This window comes from Heptranchias perlo, chromosome 18, assembly GCF_035084215.1.
Source record: "Heptranchias perlo isolate sHepPer1 chromosome 18, sHepPer1.hap1, whole genome shotgun sequence".
Lineage (NCBI taxonomy): Eukaryota > Metazoa > Chordata > Chondrichthyes > Hexanchiformes > Hexanchidae > Heptranchias > Heptranchias perlo.
This window is the reverse complement of record NC_090342.1, coordinates 45,109,023-45,128,590: the sequence shown is the minus strand read 5'-3', so window position 1 is coordinate 45,128,590 and position 19,568 is coordinate 45,109,023. Positions and strand designations below refer to the sequence as shown.

Below are 19,568 nucleotides of genomic sequence, written 5' to 3'. Positions count from 1 at the left end.
CTTGGGATCGTTTTCATTTATTTATTGATTTAGTTTCTTCTTGCACATCAACAGGGCTCCTTCAGGGAGAGGCGCCGAGTGGCAAGAGAGTGTGAAGCCGCTTCTTCTTCATCTTTTGCAAAATAAATCTGACGCCGAAGAACCGAGAGGAGCGCCCAAGCGTCAGAGAGCGAAGGGAAGAGAAACGGTCCACCGCTCCCCTCCTTGCAACGGCGTGGACCCCGCCTGTACGAGGCACTTGGGGGGGCGGGGGGGGGGGGGAGAGAGAGAGAGAGAGTGAGCTGCAAGCAATGTGAGAGATGCTGGGCACGGACCTGATCAAAGAAGCGCTGGGAGCCTGCAGCCAATGTTCAACCCTCCGTCCCGTCCACCTGGGCAGCATCTGCCGCCGCTACTGCCGCCGCCACTGCTAGTAGCCCCTGGGCCACCGGAGCCTTGATGCGCCGCCACTTCACCTGCCCCAAGCCACCGAGCTCGCACAAGAAAGCCAGGAAGATCAGGGTCTGGGAAGATGAGGCTGGAGGGAAGCCGACCAGCCTCTTGCCGGCACCGGCTCCTCTTCCTCCTCGCCGCCAAGTGTTACTGGTTCCTCGCCGTGATGCAGGGGAGCGAAGCCCAAGAACATGCCCACTCCATCCGGCTGGAGGGGGACATCATCCTCGGGGGGCTCTTCCCCGTCCACTCCCGGGGACCGTCCGGGGCCGCTTGCGGCGAGATCAAGAAGGAGAAAGGGATCCACAGGATGGAGGCGATGCTGCACGCCGTGGACCAACTCAACCGTGACCCCGAGCTCCTGGCTAACATCACCCTGGGTGTCCGCATCCTCGATACCTGCTCCAGGGACACTTATGCCTTGGAGCAGTCTCTGACTTTCGTCCAAGCCCTGATCGAAAAAGATGCCACGGACGTGAGATGTGCCAGCGGAGAGCCTCCGATCGTGACCAAACCCGACAAGATCGTGGGAGTTATAGGAGCCTCTGCAAGTTCAGTCTCCATCATGGTGGCCAATATACTGAGACTTTTTAAGGTAAGATCACTCTGTGAGTGTGTGTCCCGGTGTGTGTGTGTCCCGGTGAGTGTGTGTCCCGGTGTGTGTGTGTCTGTGTGTGTGTGTGTCCCGGTGTGTGTGTGTCTGTGTGTGTGTGTCTCTGTGTGTATGTGTATGTGTGTGAGCGTGTGTGTGTATACATGTGAGTGGTTGTGTTTGTGTCCCTGTGTGTCCCTGTGTGTGAGCGTGTGTGTGTATACATGTGAGTGGTTGTGTGTGTGTCCCTGTGTGTGAGCGTGTGTGTGTATACATGTGAGTGGTTGTGTTTGTGTCCCTGTGTGTGTCCCTGTGTGTGAGCGTGTGTGTGTATACATGTGAGTGGTTGTGTGTGTGTCCCTGTGTGTCCCTGTGTGTGAGCGTGTGTGTGTATACATGTGAGTGGTTGTGTGTGTGTCTACGTGTGTGTTTAAGGAACATTTAGACTCTTGCCGGCTGAGGCACTATTGATATTTATTAATAACAATTATATCCTGATTAATGCTAACTGTAACGAGATCGCATATACTTCATAAATAATAAAGCGGTGTATTTAGTGGGACCATTAGGTTTGCTAAATAGGGGTCCTGTGGATGTTTGAATTCCCTCTTTCTTACACGCTAACCATCAATAATTCTTTTAGTTGCGGCTCGTACTTAAAAGTACAATTTGCGAGTCGTGGTCTAACCACTGACAGGAGTGGGATAGGGTTAAATAGGATTAGACCTGAAAAGGGAGCCTGGGACACGGTTCAGGAAACAAGTTTCGACGATCAGAAGCCTGAGCGAGGCGAGGAAGTTCGAAGAGTTTCTTAAGGGCGTTTGGTTGGTGGTTGTTGAAGTTTTTTATATATCATTCAGACCCAAGTTCTGGCGAAAGGTTGCGGAAGGAATGAAGGGGAGAAAAATACTTGCATTGAATGAGGTCGTGAAAGAGTTTGGAGGGGAGGGAGAGAGAGAAGGAAAACTGTGGCGAATAATTGCAATTCGTCTTTTAGTACAAAGCAGCTATCTCAGGGCGTCTGTTATGCAACGAGATTGCAAATAAAGTTCCACTGCAGTCTTAATCGATACAGGATCACATGCATCCTTGGGGAAAGCTGTATAATTGATGTAACACAGCTTATGGCAAAGAGGGAGCTATCTCTTATAGGTTTAATTACTGTTTCTGCAACAAAGATCTTATTGTTTTTGGTTTCTATGATCCAATGAATGGAAGAAATTATTATTCATATCGACTTTGTGTCATCAGCCAACCTACTATCCAGCAAACCAGTTTGGAGGCTGCATGTCACCACTTATAAGTAACATGCTTGGGTCTAAGGAAAGTCCTATCATTTGCTAACTGTGCTATTAATATGCCTATTATCGGACTCCTGTTATCACCTCGACAAGGACCACGTTGTGTTTCTAACCTACTTATGCTGGTGTTTATTTTTAAGTGGAAGTCTCCTTCCAACATAACCTATCTTCCCTTTCTCCAAATGCTGACAAAATTGTAATTTCATAAGTTCTGTTTACGCTCCGGGAGACAAGTAATTCAAATTATGGGTCCGTGATCTGAGGATGAGACCCTCCTGGTACAAGACCAGTGTTAGCACAGACCCTCCTGGTCCAAGACAAGCGTTAGCACAGACCCTCCTGGTACAAGACCAGTGTTAGCACAGACCCTCCTGGTACAAGACAAGCGTTAGCACAGACCCTCCTGGTACAAGACAAGCGTTAGCACAGACCCTCCTGGTACAAGATCAGTGTTAGCACAGACCCTCCTGGTACAAGATCAGCGTTAGCACAGACCCTCCTGGTATAAGATCAGCGTTAGCACAGACCCTCCTGGTACAAGACAAGCGTTAGCACAGACCCTCCTGGTACAAGACAAGCGTTAGCACAGACCCTCCTGGTACAAGACCAGTGTTAGCACAGACCCTCCTGGTACAAGACAAGCGTTAGCCCAGACCCTCCTGGTACAAGACAAGCGTTAGCACAGACCCTCCTGGTACAAGACAAGCGTTAGCACAGACCCTCCTGGTACAAGATCAGTGTTAGCACAGACCCTCCTGGTACAAGACAAGCGTTAGCACAGACCCTCCTGGTACAAGACAAGCGTTAGCACAGACCCTCCTGGTACAAGACAAACGTTAGCCCAGACCCTCCTGGTACAAGATCAGCGTTAGCACAGACCCTCCTGGTACAAGACAAGCGTTAGCACAGACCCTCCTGGTACAAGACAAGCGTTAGCCCAGACCCTCCTGGTACAAGACCAGCGTTAGCACAGACCCTCCTGGTACAAGACAAGCGTTAGCACAGACCCTCCTGGTACAAGACCAGCGTTAGCACAGACCCTCCTGGTACAAGACCAGCGTTAGCACAGACCCTCCTGGTACAAGACAAGCATTAGCACAGACCCTCCTGGTATAAGATCAGTGTTAGCACAGACCCTCCTGGTACAAGATCAGTGTTAGCACAGACCCTCCTGGTACCAGACAAGCATTAGCACAGACCCTCCTGGTATAAGATCAGTGTTAGCACAGACCCTCCTGGTACAAGACAAGCATTAGCACAGACCCTCCTGGTACAAGACAAGCGTTAGCACAGACCCTCAGTGTACACCCAATGTAAGCGCACTACACGCGCACGTTATTCGGTATAAAGTGGCAAACAAGATTCAGTGCAGGTGCTAAATGTTCCAAATTACACCGGCGGGCACGGTTGCAGTTTACTGGGTTTAGCAGCTCTGTTGCTTGCTGCAGTGAAAATGGGCACAATTTAACATTAATTTTGGCTGGTTACTTTGGAGGGAAAACAAAATAAAACGGAGCTCCTGTTGGCAAATGATGTGAATGGGACAGTGGGCAATATTTTGATAACCCACGGTATTAGTGTCGGTGTAAACCCGTTACATTTGTACAGTACAGTTGCAGCTTATTCTGTCTTGGCATTCTGTTTGCAAACAGACAAATAATAACGGATGTGTGTAACAATTCAGTGGAACCGGGAGCAGACGCAATACATAATGAAAAGCACAAGAATATATCGAGAGATTGAATGGGTTAAATATAGTTTATTGTTAGTATGCATGTTATTGGCACTCCATATTGCATGGTGTATGAAGCCTGATCTTTGAGGAACCCATTTGTATGCGGGAGCTAACACCAGACAGCATGTCTTACAACATTTTCACCATTAACTGTGACAAAATTCAATCTGTTCATCAATCTGATTCTAAGAACCGAGTTCTGTGATACTAGTGCCTAGGAAGCAATGCAGACCATCGGGGCGAGCGAGCTCTGAAAAGACTCGCGACAGTGAACTCTTGTGATACACATGCAGTTTTATAAAATGCCAGATGCGTGTATACTGAGACACCATTATGACAATCCAGCGTATAAACTAACCAAAGTAATTTTATAAAGTCTACAGCTGTGTGAAACAATGCGGTCCTATAATGACAATGGGGCATCTTAGGACAACTTAAGCAGCACGTAACCGTGTCGTTTATACTAGCTGCTCTTCAGTGAATAATAAAGTAAACTGACCTTTCCAAACGAGTATTAATGGGGTAGCAATTGCAAAGGTGAAAGATATGGCCATCGATCTGTTGTCTAAGTAAGTGGTGTTTATATTGATTGGAATACTATACACTTAACAAAAATCCCCTTTCTACATGGATCTGAATAAGCTCTATATACAAAAAGGGTATGCTTTATACTTTTGAAAAAGGTTTAGTAAGAAGTACCTGTTTTTTTAAAATAGAGTAGGTTCTAAAACAGTTATTATTCCTATGTTGATAAGTCACAATATCTCACCTACACAAGTGTAAGTTTGGGAGTCAGAGTGACAGTGTTGATATACTAAGGCTTTCAAACTGGCACAATGTGCATCGATGGAAAACCTGTAATGTTACTTGGGCATCAGGTCAATGAACTGACTCCTGAGTGTACTTAAGTTTTTAAGATGAGTGAGAGTGCCTCCAGGAGGCAGTCTTGCACCATTTGGACTTTGCACCTGGTATAGTATAAACTTGGGCTCATTCCTGATCTTAGCTGGACTGTTACAGGAAGGTAGTGAGCAGAGATCTGTTCCTCTCCCACAGGGAGAAGGGAGGGAAGCTCAAAGAGCAAGGCATCCTCACCTGCTCTCACCTAACTTCTCATAGTAAGTTACAATACATAAGAGCATTGGAGACTTGGGAGAAGGTCGCTTGTACACTTTCTCAGGGAATTAAAAAAAAATTATTCTTGGGATGTGGATATCACCGCAAAGGCCGGCATTTATTGCCCATCTCTAGTTGTTCGCAGAAGGTGGTGATACAATGAGTGACTTGTTAGGCCACTTCAGAGGGCAGTTAAGAGTCAACCACATTAATGTGGGACGGATCACATATAGCCCAGACCAGGTAAGGATGGCAGGTTTCCTTCCCTAAAGCACAATCTTCATGGTCACTTTTACTGATACCACCATTTTATTTCCAGATTTTTAAAAACTGAATTCAAATTATCAAATTGCCATGGTGAGATTTTTGATTCTGGATTATTAGTCCAGGCCTCTGGGTTACTTGTTCAGTCACATAACCATATGCTACTGTACCCACACTACATGAAGATACCAAACAGAAGGGAACAAATAACTAATGGGAATAACCAAAAATAATTTTAGGCAATTCTCAATATGCAATAGTTCTGACCATTGAGCTTTTTTCAGTTGTAACATTAATGTCTTAAGGACTATATTATTTCAGTCTAAAATGTTAGATTTTTAAATCTTACTATTATTGAGAAATAAATGTTCCTTTTAAATAATTCTGTCCTTGCTCCCGCCCCTCCCCCTCCCAAAGTTCCCTTCTACTCCGACAGCATTGACTCATATTGGGATTTGATATTTCTCCAGTACCTCACCCAAATGGTCCTATTTTAACAACAACAACAATTTGCATTTATATGGCGCCTTTAATGTAGTAAAACATCCCAAGGCACTTCACAGGAGCGTTATCAAACAAAACTTGACACTGAGCCACACATAAGGAGATTTTATGACAGGGGCCCAAAAGATTGGTCCTTTAAGGAGCATCTTAAAGGAGGATAGAGAGGCGGAGTGGTTTAGGGAGGGAATTCCAGAGCTTAGGGCCTAGGCAGCTGAAGGCATGGCCGCCAATGGTGGAGCGATGAAAATCGGGGCTGTGCAAGAGGCCAGAATTGGAGGACTGCAGGATCTCGGAGGGCTGGAGAAGGTCACAGAGATAGGGAAGGATGAGGTCATGGGGGGGGCTTTGAAAACAAGGATGAGAATTTTAAAATCGAGGTGCAGCCAGACCTGGAGCCAATGTAGGTCAGCGATGATGGGTGAACGGGACTTGGTGCAAGTTAGAATACAGGCAGCAGAGTTTTGGATGAACTCAAGTTTTCAGAGGGTGCAAGGTGGGAAGTCTTTCAAGTATGAGTCCAGACACTTGGTGTCAGCATGGTATTTGATTGGGGAGTCGGGGACATCACAGATGAGCTTGAACTAGTCATCGCCAAAACTCCATACAAGTGGAATTTCTAAAATAGATCACTGGATAATGGTCTGGAGTTCAGTTTCACATGTCCAGCATGTTACATGTTGTATTATTTTGTAGAGGTTGTTCTTTACAATTATGTAATCTGCAATATCCTGATGATTAAAAATATTCAAATTAAATAAAATGATCCTATTTTAATCAAAAAACATTCAATGTACAATCCAATCTTAGCTAACTCCTGTCAGGAGGACATTGCAGTAACTGGACCACTTTCTTTGTCAATTTAAAATAAGATTAGACTTTTTTCTACCTTGTGGATTTAGAATTGGCTGCAGGGATCAGTAAATTGGAATGATTATATTCTGAGCTAAAAAATTAATTAGTTTTAGAGAAAATTAATTGTTAGATTTGCTTCATGATGTACAGAAGAGAAACCTTTCAGTATACACAAGGAAATAAACATTCATTTAAAGACTGAGTTGCAGATTTTTACAGTTATGAAGTGGAATAATTTACAAGTAAACAGATGTGGGGAATAACCCTTAAGGTGACACTGTGTCTTTAGTTTCTCTTTCTCCTTCCCAAAAATGGCTTTTATTCCTATTGATAGCTAAAATAATCTCTCTGTCCTTTGTCTTTCTCTCACATCATGTCTTTATGAAAATTAGAATGTTTTTTCCTCTCCCAGAGTTTTTGGTACCAAAATTGTCACCTCCTCTCTGCTCTCTTTTTCTTCCACAAAGTGATTCTATCTCTACACAATCTGTCTCTATTTCATGCATGCACAAGAAATGCTGCTGCCCAAAATCAATCTCAATGTGTCTTTCTCTCTCTCTTTCGTTCCTTACTGACCCATACGTTCTATGCTGCTTTTCACTATTTTGTATCTGTCCCTTATTTGGCCTCTTACTTGCCTTTCAAACTCAGCAGCACCATCTGCTGTCTGATATCTTCCGCCTGCTCATCATAGTGCTATTGTCTGTTACTCTCTTTATACAGGGTCCTTGACATAAGTTGTACTTCCAGACGCTTTTTACTGTTGTGTCTTGCACTCCCACCTGCTGGTCCCTTTTGAACTTCTTATCATGTCTAGCATCTTTTTGTATCTCCATGTACCTTTCATCTTTCTCACTTGAGCTTATCCTCTCTCCAGAGGCCTATTTTCCTCTTTTTAAACTACGGTTCCTCTGCTTGATCTCAACTTTTCAAACAACTACCAGGAGAAAGTTGCCACCCAGTGTTCAGCAAGACTGCATTGTAGAATATTGGACCACTGACCTACATTCTACCTACCTTTGGACTCACAGTATTCAAACTAATTCCACTGCTCAAAGTATAAGAAATTATTAACAATAATTTGCATTTATATAGCACTTTTTAACATAAAAAAATGTTCCAAGGAGCTTCAGAGGCATAAAGAAAACATGACTTCAATGGAAATGCAAATCGGAAGAGAGGTATAATTGGGCGGCTGATCCGTTATCTCCAGTTTTACACTATCGCCCAAAATCAAAATTACCCCCATTGACTGAAGTTTTAAAGCAAATTGTTCCAGAAATTGAGCCGTCCAGAGGAACTGTCTACCATGTGTGTCCACGGCCCTTGAATATTATTGGTTGATGAGAAAATCTGCAGTTTTAACATATTGCGTGTAAAGAAGGTAATATTTGGTTCGTGTTTCTCCGGTAGAAGGAGGAGAGCAAAGGAAAGAGGGAAGATGGGGGCAGAAGGGAGAGGACAGTTTTTTTTAAAAAGTCAGTAGTGACATGTAGGAAGGGCACTGGCAAAATCATTTACCTTACTGAGGTTTTGTTTCTTCTTCTGACTTTGTTCCTCTCCCTTTCAGGCTGTAGAAATGCCCTCCTTTGTTATCGGCCTTTGGTGTCAATTCCTTTCTGTGAGTTTCTAAAGACTTAGAACTGTGCAACTTGTCATATTGGAGGTTTGATTCATTGTAAACGATGCTGTGGGATGTAAGGAGAGTCAGGGCAGGAGCGGGACCAGGAGAGAAATGGTTTTTAATTAAATAATTTCCCAATGATATTGCAATGTTGCTCAGTCACAAGAATGAGAGATGAAAATGTGACCAGTGGGATGTTTCCTTTCTCGTGTTACACCTGCAGTCTGTGGAGACAGAAGTGTGATTCTGAGAGGTGTCGAGTTATTGAAGTGTTCTTTTAGCCCTGAGAATGAACAAGCTGATACAAAATTTAAATGACTGCAGCTCATGGCACAAATGCATTTTCCAGTGGATTTATGCTGCAGTCCTTTTCAGTTCTCCTGCCCCAAGTTGACAACAATCACAAAGTGACGGGCCTTGATTCCAGTAGATGCCACTTTCCTCGGGAAAGAGTAGAGACGAGCTGTTTGGCATTAAAACCAGCCAGACGTTCCAGTAACTGCAACTATAATGTTACATAGAGCTGCTGATTGGCCAATCAGAGGGCGCTATGAATACTTGCATCTACTGGCACAGGAAAATGATTGTACATCGTCACTGGGTCAAAATCCTGGAACTCCCTGCCCAACAGCACTGTGGGAGCATCTTCACCACTCGGACTGCAGTGGTTCAAGAAGGCAGCTCACCACCACCTTCTCAAGGGCAACTAGGGATGGGCAATAAATGCCGGCCATGCTAACGATGCCCACATCTCAAGAATTAATTTTTAAAAAATGTACACAGGGAAGGTTTGTAGCAAATGTGACAACATAAAGGGATTGATAGTAAAAAAAAAAGACCTTATTAGATTTTAAATAAAATCTTATTGAAAACGATTGAGTTTTCAAAATACCAACAAAAGCAATAATGCACAGAATCCATTGTATAATGTAAATCTCCAGAACTGTAAAGAATGGATCCTAGGACTTTTTAAAAATTCATTCATGGGATGTGGGCGTCGCTGGCAAGGCCAGCATTTATTGCCCATCCCTAATTGCCCTTGAGAAGGTGGTGGTGAGCCGTCTTCTTGAACCGCTGCAGTCCGTGTGGTGAAGTTCTCCCACAGTGCTGTTAGGAAGGGAGTTCCAGGATTTTACCCAGCGATGATGAAGGAACGGCGATATATTTCCAAGTTGGGATGGTGTGTGACTTGGAGGGGAACGTGCAGGTGGTGTTGTTCCCATGTGCCTGCTGCTCTGGTCCTTCTAGGTGGTAGAGGTCGCGGGTTTGTGAGGTGCTGTCGAAGAAGCCTTGGCGAGTTGCTGCAGTGCATCCTGTGGATGGTACATACTGCAGCCACAGTGCGCCGGTGGTGAAGGGAGTGAATGTTTAGGGTGGTGGATGGGGTGCCAATCAAACGGGCTGCTTTGTCCTGGATGGTGTCGAGCTTCTTGAGTGTTGTTAGAGCTGCACTCATCCAGGCAAGTGGAGAGTATTCCATCACACTCCTGACTGTTGTGAAAAAGTCATACAAAGCAAAATTAATGGTGGAACAGTCGGATGGATATTTTGGCTGGATGCTTTCATTTCTGAGATTTCAGGTCGAATCTAATTCTCAGATGACAGTGAAGTGATGGTCAGATCATTTCATTAGTGAGCTGGGGTCTGCAGGCTGCACATTCAACTACAGATCTCTGCTCTCTGTGAAACAAATGAACACAGATTAGAATGGGCAAGTCCAGTTTGTGCTTCAGTTGTGGAGCATCAGTAAAAATAATACACAACTAATCTGAATCTAACTCTAAATTCAGAATAAATGATATGATTGTTTCCAGTGCAACTTTGTTTCAGAACAATCTGAGAATCCATTATTTACAATGCTGGAGCTTTACATAAAGAAAGAAAGAACTGACATTTATATAGTGCCTTTCACGACCTCAGGACATCCCAAAGAACTTTACAGCCAATGAAGTACTTTTGAGGTGTGGTCACTGTTGTAATGTAGGAAACGCAGCAGCTAATTTGCACACAGCAAGCTCCCACAAACAGTAATGAGCTAACGACCAGATAATCTGTTTAAGTGGTGTTAATTGTGCAATGGATTCACTGTGTTATTGTGTGTGTCGGTACTTTTGTTTCTTTCAAGTATTTTTTAAAATTATATTTGGAAGAGAATGAATGATGCTTTCTAGATAAATGGGCAATCCTTAAATGGGATGCAAATTAACTGCATCACTTTTGTTTCCCTAATTTTATTGTAACTAATAGTAAAGATTCTATATCACCTCCTCACAAATTATTTTAAACGAACAGTTAAAAATGGAAGTAGTGCTATATAAAGGGGAACATGCTATTGTTTACCCGTCTTCCTTTGACGTGAGCCATTTAGTTGCCCAAATGGTACCTTGAGTTCCTTCTGTCCACTTAAACATGAAATAAATACTAGCATTTACATAGCATCTTATCATGTATCTGAGAAATGTCTCGAAGCACTTCACGCAAATTCCTTTTTGAAATGAGATCACTGCTATACAAGCAAATATGGCAGTCAATTTGCACACAGCAAGATCCTCCCACATAACACTCAGATGTATGGCCAATTGACGGAGAGATGAGTGAGCAAATAGTTATGATATTTTACAATAAATGGGTGAGACAGGGAGCAAAAGCTACAGCAAGACAATGGGGATTGAGAACAGAAAGACCAAACTGTAGCGGGAGTGGGGGGGGGGCGGTGGGGGCGGGAGGCGATTTGTAAACAGCTGAGGTGATGTTTGGTTGGTTAAATCAATTAGCTGGGCTGTAACCGTCTGTGATTGATTATCAGAATTGTACTGGGGGAGGGGGAATATTCCAGAAAATAAATTTGGCATGGAAATATTCACAACTCTATGATGTAGTCCTGACACAGACCATGTTGTGATAGCATTGTTTGTCCTGGCCAATATTTATCTCTCAACCAACATCACCAAAACATATTATCTGGTCATTATCACATTGCTATTTGTGGGAGCTTGCTGTGCACAAATTGTCTGCCATGTTTACTACATTTTGACAGTGACTACACTTCAAAAATATTTCATCAGCTGTAAATTGCTTTAGGATGTCCTGAGGTCGTAAAAGGCGCTATATAAATGCAAGTTTTCTTTTTTGCATCATGTATAGGTTTAGTTACTTCAGTTACTTAGAGAGGATGCGTTTTTGAAATTAGAAATGACTTGTTAAAGTTCTAGCAGTCCTCATCTGGTGGCATTTTATATAATGAGTGATCGTGTTTGGTGAGATATCTTTTGCTGTCAAATTTAAATTTCCCTTTGTCTTTACAGACTACTTATTTTCCTCAGTGTTCTCCCTCTAATACCCTGTTATTATTGTTAACTCTCACTCTGTGCCATTAAAGAATATAAATTTTAATAACATGCAATAATCACCTCTTTTGACAGGATCCCACACACCGAAGTGTGACATGACTTTTTATTAAATATGTGTTGAAAATTTAATAACTGGCTTGTGATTTTTGTTGCTCACATGGTGTTGTTCACATGTTGCTCATATGGTGCATCATCCACACATATTTCATAAAAGCCTGCAACAGAATTGTTTGCGTATGCAATTTTGTTATCCAGCTCGTCACGCTTGTAAAGGTCCCCATTGTAGCTACAAAAGTATACACAGTATCAAATTCAAAATGTATATAAGCCTGAAAATCACACTGTGCTATATTGTATGAACACTTAATGCATTTTATCAAATTCTTTTCTCCACTATTTTAGTGGGAATGGGTATTTTAGTGGAATTCTATTGAACCAGCAGATAGATCAGTTTGATATGGTTGCAATAGATGCTTGTACTATAATATCGCACAGTGTAATATCCTGGCTTACAAATGTTGCAAGGATGTTTCACCCTGGTTTTAGAGCTATAGACTTGAAGAGGGGCCAAACAACATTCAAACAAACTCATACTATGTATTTATTTGTTCCGACAGTTATTTTGGAATTGGTTGTCAGTTATTCAAATCCACAACTGTTGCGGAATATATATGTGACCGAGTTGAATTAAATGGAAGTGAGTTGGGAGATTCTGCTTAGTACTTTCAAGAGTTAAATCAAGCTAGACCACCTTCTGTAGTGGTGAGAAATATAAGAAAAGAATCATTAGATAAAATATTCATTGAAAAGAATAAGAACATTAGGAAGAGGCGTAGGCCATTCAGCCCCTCAAGCCTGCTCCTCCATTCAATTAGATGATGGCTGATTGTACACCGCAACTCCATTTACCCGCCTTTGCTTCAAATCCCTTGATACCCTTGTCAAACAAAAATCTATCGATCTCAGTCTTCAAAGCTCCAATTGTCCCAGCATCCACAGCCTTTTGGGGGAGAGGATTCCAGATTTCTGCTACCCTTTGTGTGAAAAAGTTATTTAGGATAGTGATACCAACCTTTTCTTTTGAGAAGCTTTTTTGGAGGAGCTAGATAGTGTAACATCTACTGTAAATATATATGTGTTGTGTTAGTTAGTTCATTTTTTGTTCAATAAATGTGATATTTTAAACCTAAAACAAGGTTTGATTGTGTGATATACTGCTGTTTATCGAGGTTGAGAGAATTGTAGAGGCACCGGTCAATTCCAATAGCTAAAAATATTGATCAGAAAGATTTTGCTGTTCATTGTCCTGGGCATGTTATCAAAAGCGCACCTGGAATCCAGGCTAGTGAGGATACTCTTGAAGAGATAGGGAGTTGGGACTCTCCTATAACAGTAATCTAAAATATAGAAGTCATAAAACCTAGAATACGGAGGGAGGAAAAGATCCATAAACGTAACAGTCATCATATGGCATGACTGGTGGCCATGGCGTATATGAAGGATCAGTGATGAGGAGCTTTGGGAAGCATTTATATCCCAGGAGTGGGCGGATCGGTTAACTCATTTAATGACAGTTGCAAGTGAGTTGTGCTCAGTACTATGACTGAGATATATGGCAGCAAGCAGGGGTGTACAGAATGTCTGATGTGTAACACTACTAATCTGAAGGTGCTACTCTGCATAGATCAGCAATCTGAATGGGATGATGCACTAACCAGTTTGAATTAGATGCCATACATCTAAAAATTCAAATGAATATGTCAACAGAGGCTGGTGAAAGTGACACTTTTGAACTTTCACTTAGAAACTAGCAGAATACAATGTTTAAAAAACATTGCTAACTTACCATTTTTGGTATAATATATTTTTATAACAATCCAGTTGTTATTCCACATCAGGATGGTCAGTGCTGTTAGTCCATTCAGGTGCCGAGCTCTGAAATGACGTGCGATGACAAGGGAGTGCTGGATACTGAGTATCGTGAGCTCAAAAGAATACTGCCCTCTGGGAGAGGAGCATACTGCTGGAAAACAAATCATTGTCTACTGCTGATCTTGCCGTAAAGTGCGCTCTCATACCTGTGCACCAGTTCCACTCTGCAAATGAGTATTATATGGATTATTACAAACTAAAGCACAGGCAAACTATCTTACTGCACAAAGCACACAGAGAAAACCTTCCTCCTAGACATGAAAAGGAATTAATAAAAGACTAGCTTCGGTATCAAGAATGTGATGGCGTGATTACATCTTGCATGGAAAATGATGGCCTGGAAAGAATATTATGATTGATGGGGAAGTGCAAGGTCATACACTTTGGTCCTTAGAAAGATAGCTCAGAGCATTTTCTAAATGGTAAGAAGCTAGGAACTTTGGAGGAGCAGAGAGATTTAGGAGTCCATGTACAGAAGTCACTAAAAGCTAATGGACATGTACAAAAAATAATTAAAAAGGCTAAATGGAATGTTAGACTTTATCTCAAAGGGGCTGGAATACAAAGTGGGGGCGGAAGTTATGCTACAGTTGTATAGAGCTCTAGTTAGATCCCATCTGGAGTACTGTGTTCAGTTCTGGACACTGCACCTCAGGAAGGCCTTAAAAGGGGTGCAGCGTAGATTCACCAGATTGATACTGGGGCTAAAAGGGTTAAATTATGAGGACAGGTTGCATAGACTAGGCTTGTATTCCCTCGAGTATAGAAGAGTAAGGGGTGATCTAATTGAGGTGTTTAAAATGATTAAAGGATTTGATCGGGTAGAGAGGGAGAAACTATTTTCTCTGGTGGGGGAGTTCAGAACAAGGGAGCGTAACCTTAAAATTAGAGTTAAGCCGTTCAGGGGTGATGTCAGGAAGCACTTTTTCACATAAATGGTAGTGGAAATCTGGAACTCTCTCTTACCAAAAAGCTTGTTGAGGCTAGGTCAATTGAAAAATTCAAAGCCGAGATAGATAGGTTTTTGTTAGGTAAGGGTATTAAGGGATATGGAACAAAGGTGAGTAAATGGAGTTGAGATACAGATCAGCCATGATGTAATTGAATGGCGGAATAGGCTCGAGGGGCTGAATGGCCTGCTCCTGTTCCTATGTTCCTATGTCTCCAAAGTATCCTCAGGCCTGAAATAGATAAACTTAGATTGTTATTAAAGTTTGAAAAAGAAATAACATGAGGTAGCGGGCTGTAGATGTGGTGATGTCATGACATCAAAGGAAAGGTAACATTATCTCAAAGTAGCAAAAATAATCTTTGAAAAAAAACTGTTGTAGTTCAAACCTTATTTTGATGTATGCAGAGTGAAAATAGTTAATAATGGAAGGGTAGTCTGTAGGGTAAAGGAGATTAAGCTCCCTTTAGTGTTGAAACACAGGTAAAAGTAACCTATTGAATAAATATAAAATTTGTTTTGTGTCTAAATTTATACCTGTGGCATAAATAGAATTCACCGATGGGCAATGACATATATACCTTATGACATTTGAGAATAAGCTCGTCATGAGGCACTGTCGAGAAATACATTTTTCTTCAAATTGTGGTTACATTAAGGAATTCATCTATTATTATGCACTTAATTCTTATCCATGTTTTACGTTCAAATGTGTACATAGTAAGACTATCTGTTTAATGCAAGAAGCTCTGGTAATGGGCTTGGACTTTCTATCCCCCTTTCCCTCCTGAATTACATTCTGATTCTACAAGTAATATGCAAGTTATGTATTTGGAAATTACATTTGTTCTGAAAATCTTGACAAACTTGTCTCCATGTTGCAAGCCTAACAGAAATGTTTGGTTACATTTTTTTCTCCCCCACCCTCTCCCTCCCCAGATTGGAAATGCCATCGACCTCTGACCCACGGCTACCTTCACTCGACAACTGAAAAACGAATGTTTGAATACCCTGTCTGCTATGCTGCGCACCTGCCTATACCATTCACATATAAATAAAAGAAAAACTCATCACCAGCAAATAATATAAGGTATACAAAGAGGGGAAAAAAATCTTCCTTTTTAATTCACAACAAGGGGTCTTTGCTTTAAAACCCTGAAGAATCATGACATGTAAATTCTATCCTGTGGTGAAGCTATCATTTGCAAGGCCCAGTCAATGCCAGAAAGCTAAACAGACAGGAAACATTTAAGAATTAGCTCCCAGAGGAACATAGCAACATTACTTGGCACTTAATCCTGTTAAGCAAATGCTTGACAGGCACGTGGCTGTGATTGCTGCCAATGGAGAGCAAAATATAATGATAGGTGATGAGTGTCTAAAAGCCTATTTGCATCTTATGTGACACATAATTAATTCAGTGGAAACCTTGCCTAAAAAATCTGTCTTTTTGCTTTTTGTATTTATGTACATGACAGTCAATGGGATTTGTAAATGATGCCCTCAAGGGCAAATATGCTTTTGCACAACGATGTTTATTCTGAAGGGGTAAACAGTAAGTCTCTTTTTTTACAGCAAGAGAAATTGTTATTAAAAAAACTTGCATATTACAATTTTTATATTTCCTTGTGCGTATTCTATTCCTGATGGAAATTTGTGTGTGGCAGTGTTGTGGGGAATATTCATATATTCATCCCTTGAAGTTGTATGCAGTCTCATGTATTCAGAGCCTGTTACTTAGCCAATTCTTATGTGAAAAGTGCAACGTGTTTTAAAACATTAAAGTGAAACTGGAGTGAATAAGTGACGCTTTCGTGAAACTCAAGCAAATTGAAATGACGGAATTTGTCCCTTAAAAGAAAGAATGTGAATTTATCCAGCATCTTATCATGTCTTCAGTTATTTTTTAAAAAACTGTTCACCTTTTTACTTAGATCTCTCCATGCCATGCACCACCTCTAAGTTTGAAGGTGGTCAGAAGCACTGCTGCTATATACCCAGTCACTGGATGGTGCACATTAGCAGTTCAGGCTGACTTGACCTCAGTTTCTACCTACTTCTCTCACTAGCACCTCCTTGTGCCCTCCAATTCTCCCTGCTCCACATCCTTCTCCACCCGCTCCCCCCCTCCCAATCTTATGCTGCAAGTGGCTGAGCTCCACTAAGTATCTTCCTGTGATGATATGACAAAGACTGAGAACCCATATCCGTCTGTTCTATGGGGCAATATGTTAGAACGCCACATGCTGCATTACTCGGTTGTTATCCATTGTGAATTTGCCACTTAGATTACTGCACTGATATTTCAGAATCTGATACTTTTAAAATTTGATTCATATTAAATAATTCACCAGTTTTATTACTGAATTGATATTAAATAATTTGTCAGCTTTATTACTAAATTGATGAGAGAGAACCACCGCTTTTATTAATAAAGTAGTAAATTCATGGCCTTCAGTTGACCTGCCCAACCTCAATAGCCTGCTACCATACACGCTGTTATTGCTTGAACATAGATTGATGATAGCGCTAAAGTGTTTTGACTGTTCAATCAAAAAGCTGGTCACCATTTTGTGCTGAAATTTCTAAGAACCAACATTTCTGTGGTATATCTTGTATCATCTGCAAACTTCAAAATTGTACTCCCTATACCCAAGTCCAGGTCAGTTATAGATAACAAAAAAGCAATGGTCCTAATACCGACCCCTTGGGGACCCCACTGCATACTTCTCTCCAGTCAGAAAAACATCCATTCACCACTACTCTCTGCCTCCTATCCCTTAGCCAATTACGTACCCAAATTATCACCGTCCCATTAACCCCATGTGCTTCTATTTTCTGAATAAATCTGTTATGTGGATGTTGTGAGGGTGCTCCAGAGGACAGGGACAAAATAGCGGAGGGAATGGCCACCAAACATGGAATAGAGAGAACAGGGAATGAAAAATAGACCAGTGTTGGAGGAGCACAGACTGTGCATGGATGAGACAATTCACAGAAGGATTGAACATAATGATGAAAATCTTATTGATCTGTTGAGATACAGAGAGCCAGTGAGACTTGGCAAGGAAGAGGGTGTAAGCTGTACCATTCTGGATAAATTGTAGTTTGTGAAGGATGGAGGCAGGGAGGCCAGCAAAGAGAATATTGGAGAACTCAAGCCATAAGATGATAAAGGCTTCCAACAGCGGTGAGGAAGAGGGAGTGACAGAAATGGGTAATACTTTGGAGGTGGAAGAAAGTTCAGCTTGGGGTTAAGCAAGATGCTGAAGTTTCACTCCTTGGGGCTAAGCTTGAGATAGGAGACAGGGAAGTTGATGGAGGCCAGGGCAAAGGCACAAAGCTTCTGGCCGCGGCCAAAAGATTGTTTGATTTTACCGACATTAATTTGGAGGAAGTTGCAACTCATCCAGGTCTAATTTGGACAGGCAGTTGGGGAGGGTGCCAATACCAATAGAATCAAAGGTGGGTGTCAGAGAGGTAAAGCTGGGTGTGGTGGCATATATTGTGGAGCTGGGACAGGAGAGCTGGTGAGGGGGCTTCATGGATATGATCGGGGTGGGGGAGGGGAGAAACTTTGGATTGTGGGACATGGGCTCAAGGGGAGAAGGTACAGCTGGGAGTTAGGGGGAAGGGGTTAGGGAGGGATCAGGAGATACAGAGGTAGCTGTAAGGATGACCTAGATTTTGGACATAAATTAGTCCCTTAATCCCTCACATATAATGCTTAAGGTGAGGATGGAAGGAGAGATGAAGGGAGATCGGAGGAGGTGAAGAAGAGGAGTTTGGATTGTTCTTGCTCTCTGGGATGCTGTGGATTTGATCACAGAGAGGGAACAATGATGCTAATGAACAGTGAGGCCAGTCCCTCCAAATACATGTCTTTCAGTGGGATTAATTGCCTCAGTTCCACTTTTTAGTTAATGCAAAATCTTCATTGATTTATATTTTACAAAATAACTTGTTTACTTAAAATTTTTGTGCTTTCCTTAGAGCCTCGTTGTAATCATCCTTTGGGTCTGATAAACATTTAAGTCTTTAAAAGCAAGCTATTAAAAATTCTTCTACATTCAACCAGAAAAATAAAAATTATAAACTGAATGTCACAGTTAATAATTTTCAAACATTTTTGAAAATATTATTTTCAATAATTAAACTCTGGTCTTAATTTCTTGTCATGTTTGGCTCAAGGCTAAAGCATTTTCTCGATTGAGGGTAGATCCCTTTTTCTTTCTATCATGCGGTGATTCTGTCTGATTTATTCTACAACTGCTTGTATCTTGGATAACAGATCAATGGATCAGTGCACTTCTGCTGAATCTGATAGCTGTGTTGTGTGCTCATAGTTCAAAATCTAAAACCACAACACAGATAATGTTACAGTATATATTTTTTGCAAACTGCATTTTCTGATAGTTTTCTTGCTGAGTTCAGTTTGAAACTGTAACTAAAACTGTTAACCTCAAACTGGAATTTAAATCTCCTCTCCACCATTCCCTCTCCTATTAAAGAAAGAAAGGTGAAAACCTTTAACCAGATTATTTGCTGCAGGACTTTATTCTTTTCTAAAGCGAATGAATGGTTGATCAGTTCCATTTGTGTCATTCCAGGTGTACACATTAAAATACCAACACTGGAGTTGCTAATGATAATTATTTTTTGAAAGTATAATTTAAAATAGTTCAGAAATGCTCTTGGTTTCTTTCTCAATGTCTTTTGGAGAAATGGGAGGTCTTCCTTATTTACCATTGAATGAAGATTTCAATTTAATATGTATTGTTTGGTCTGCAATTCTCTATAGCTCAGAAACAGGGGTCTAATCCTAACAAGGTCACTGCATTGTGATTGCAGTAACGAATGACTGGTTACTCCATTGGAAGCTACCTAAAGGCAGGATTTGGTTAGATGCCAGGATGT

General features: G+C 41.6%; 1 protein-coding gene across 1 annotated transcript; it reads left to right on the top strand.

The window, feature by feature from the left end:
* Positions 1-466: 466 nt before the first annotated feature.
* LOC137334823 (metabotropic glutamate receptor 8-like) lies at positions 467-16,246 on the top strand. Its single transcript, XM_067999828.1, has 2 exons — positions 467-1,027; positions 15,591-16,246. Exons 1-2 carry the CDS (start codon positions 512-514, stop codon positions 15,612-15,614), a joined length of 540 nt encoding a protein of 179 aa, XP_067855929.1. The 5' UTR covers positions 467-511; the 3' UTR covers positions 15,615-16,246.
* Positions 16,247-19,568: the final 3,322 nt, after the last annotated feature.

What these genes read in the sequence shown, in the direction of transcription:
- LOC137334823 (XM_067999828.1), top strand. Translation starts at nt 512, where the DNA reads ATGAGGCTGGAGGGAAGCCGACCAGCCTCTTGCCGGCACCGGCTCCTC. An exon ending in ATATACTGAGACTTTTTAAG is followed by an intron (nt 1,028 to 15,590) that starts GTAAGATCACTC and finishes CTCCCTCCCCAG; the next exon opens with ATTGGAAATGCCATCGACCT.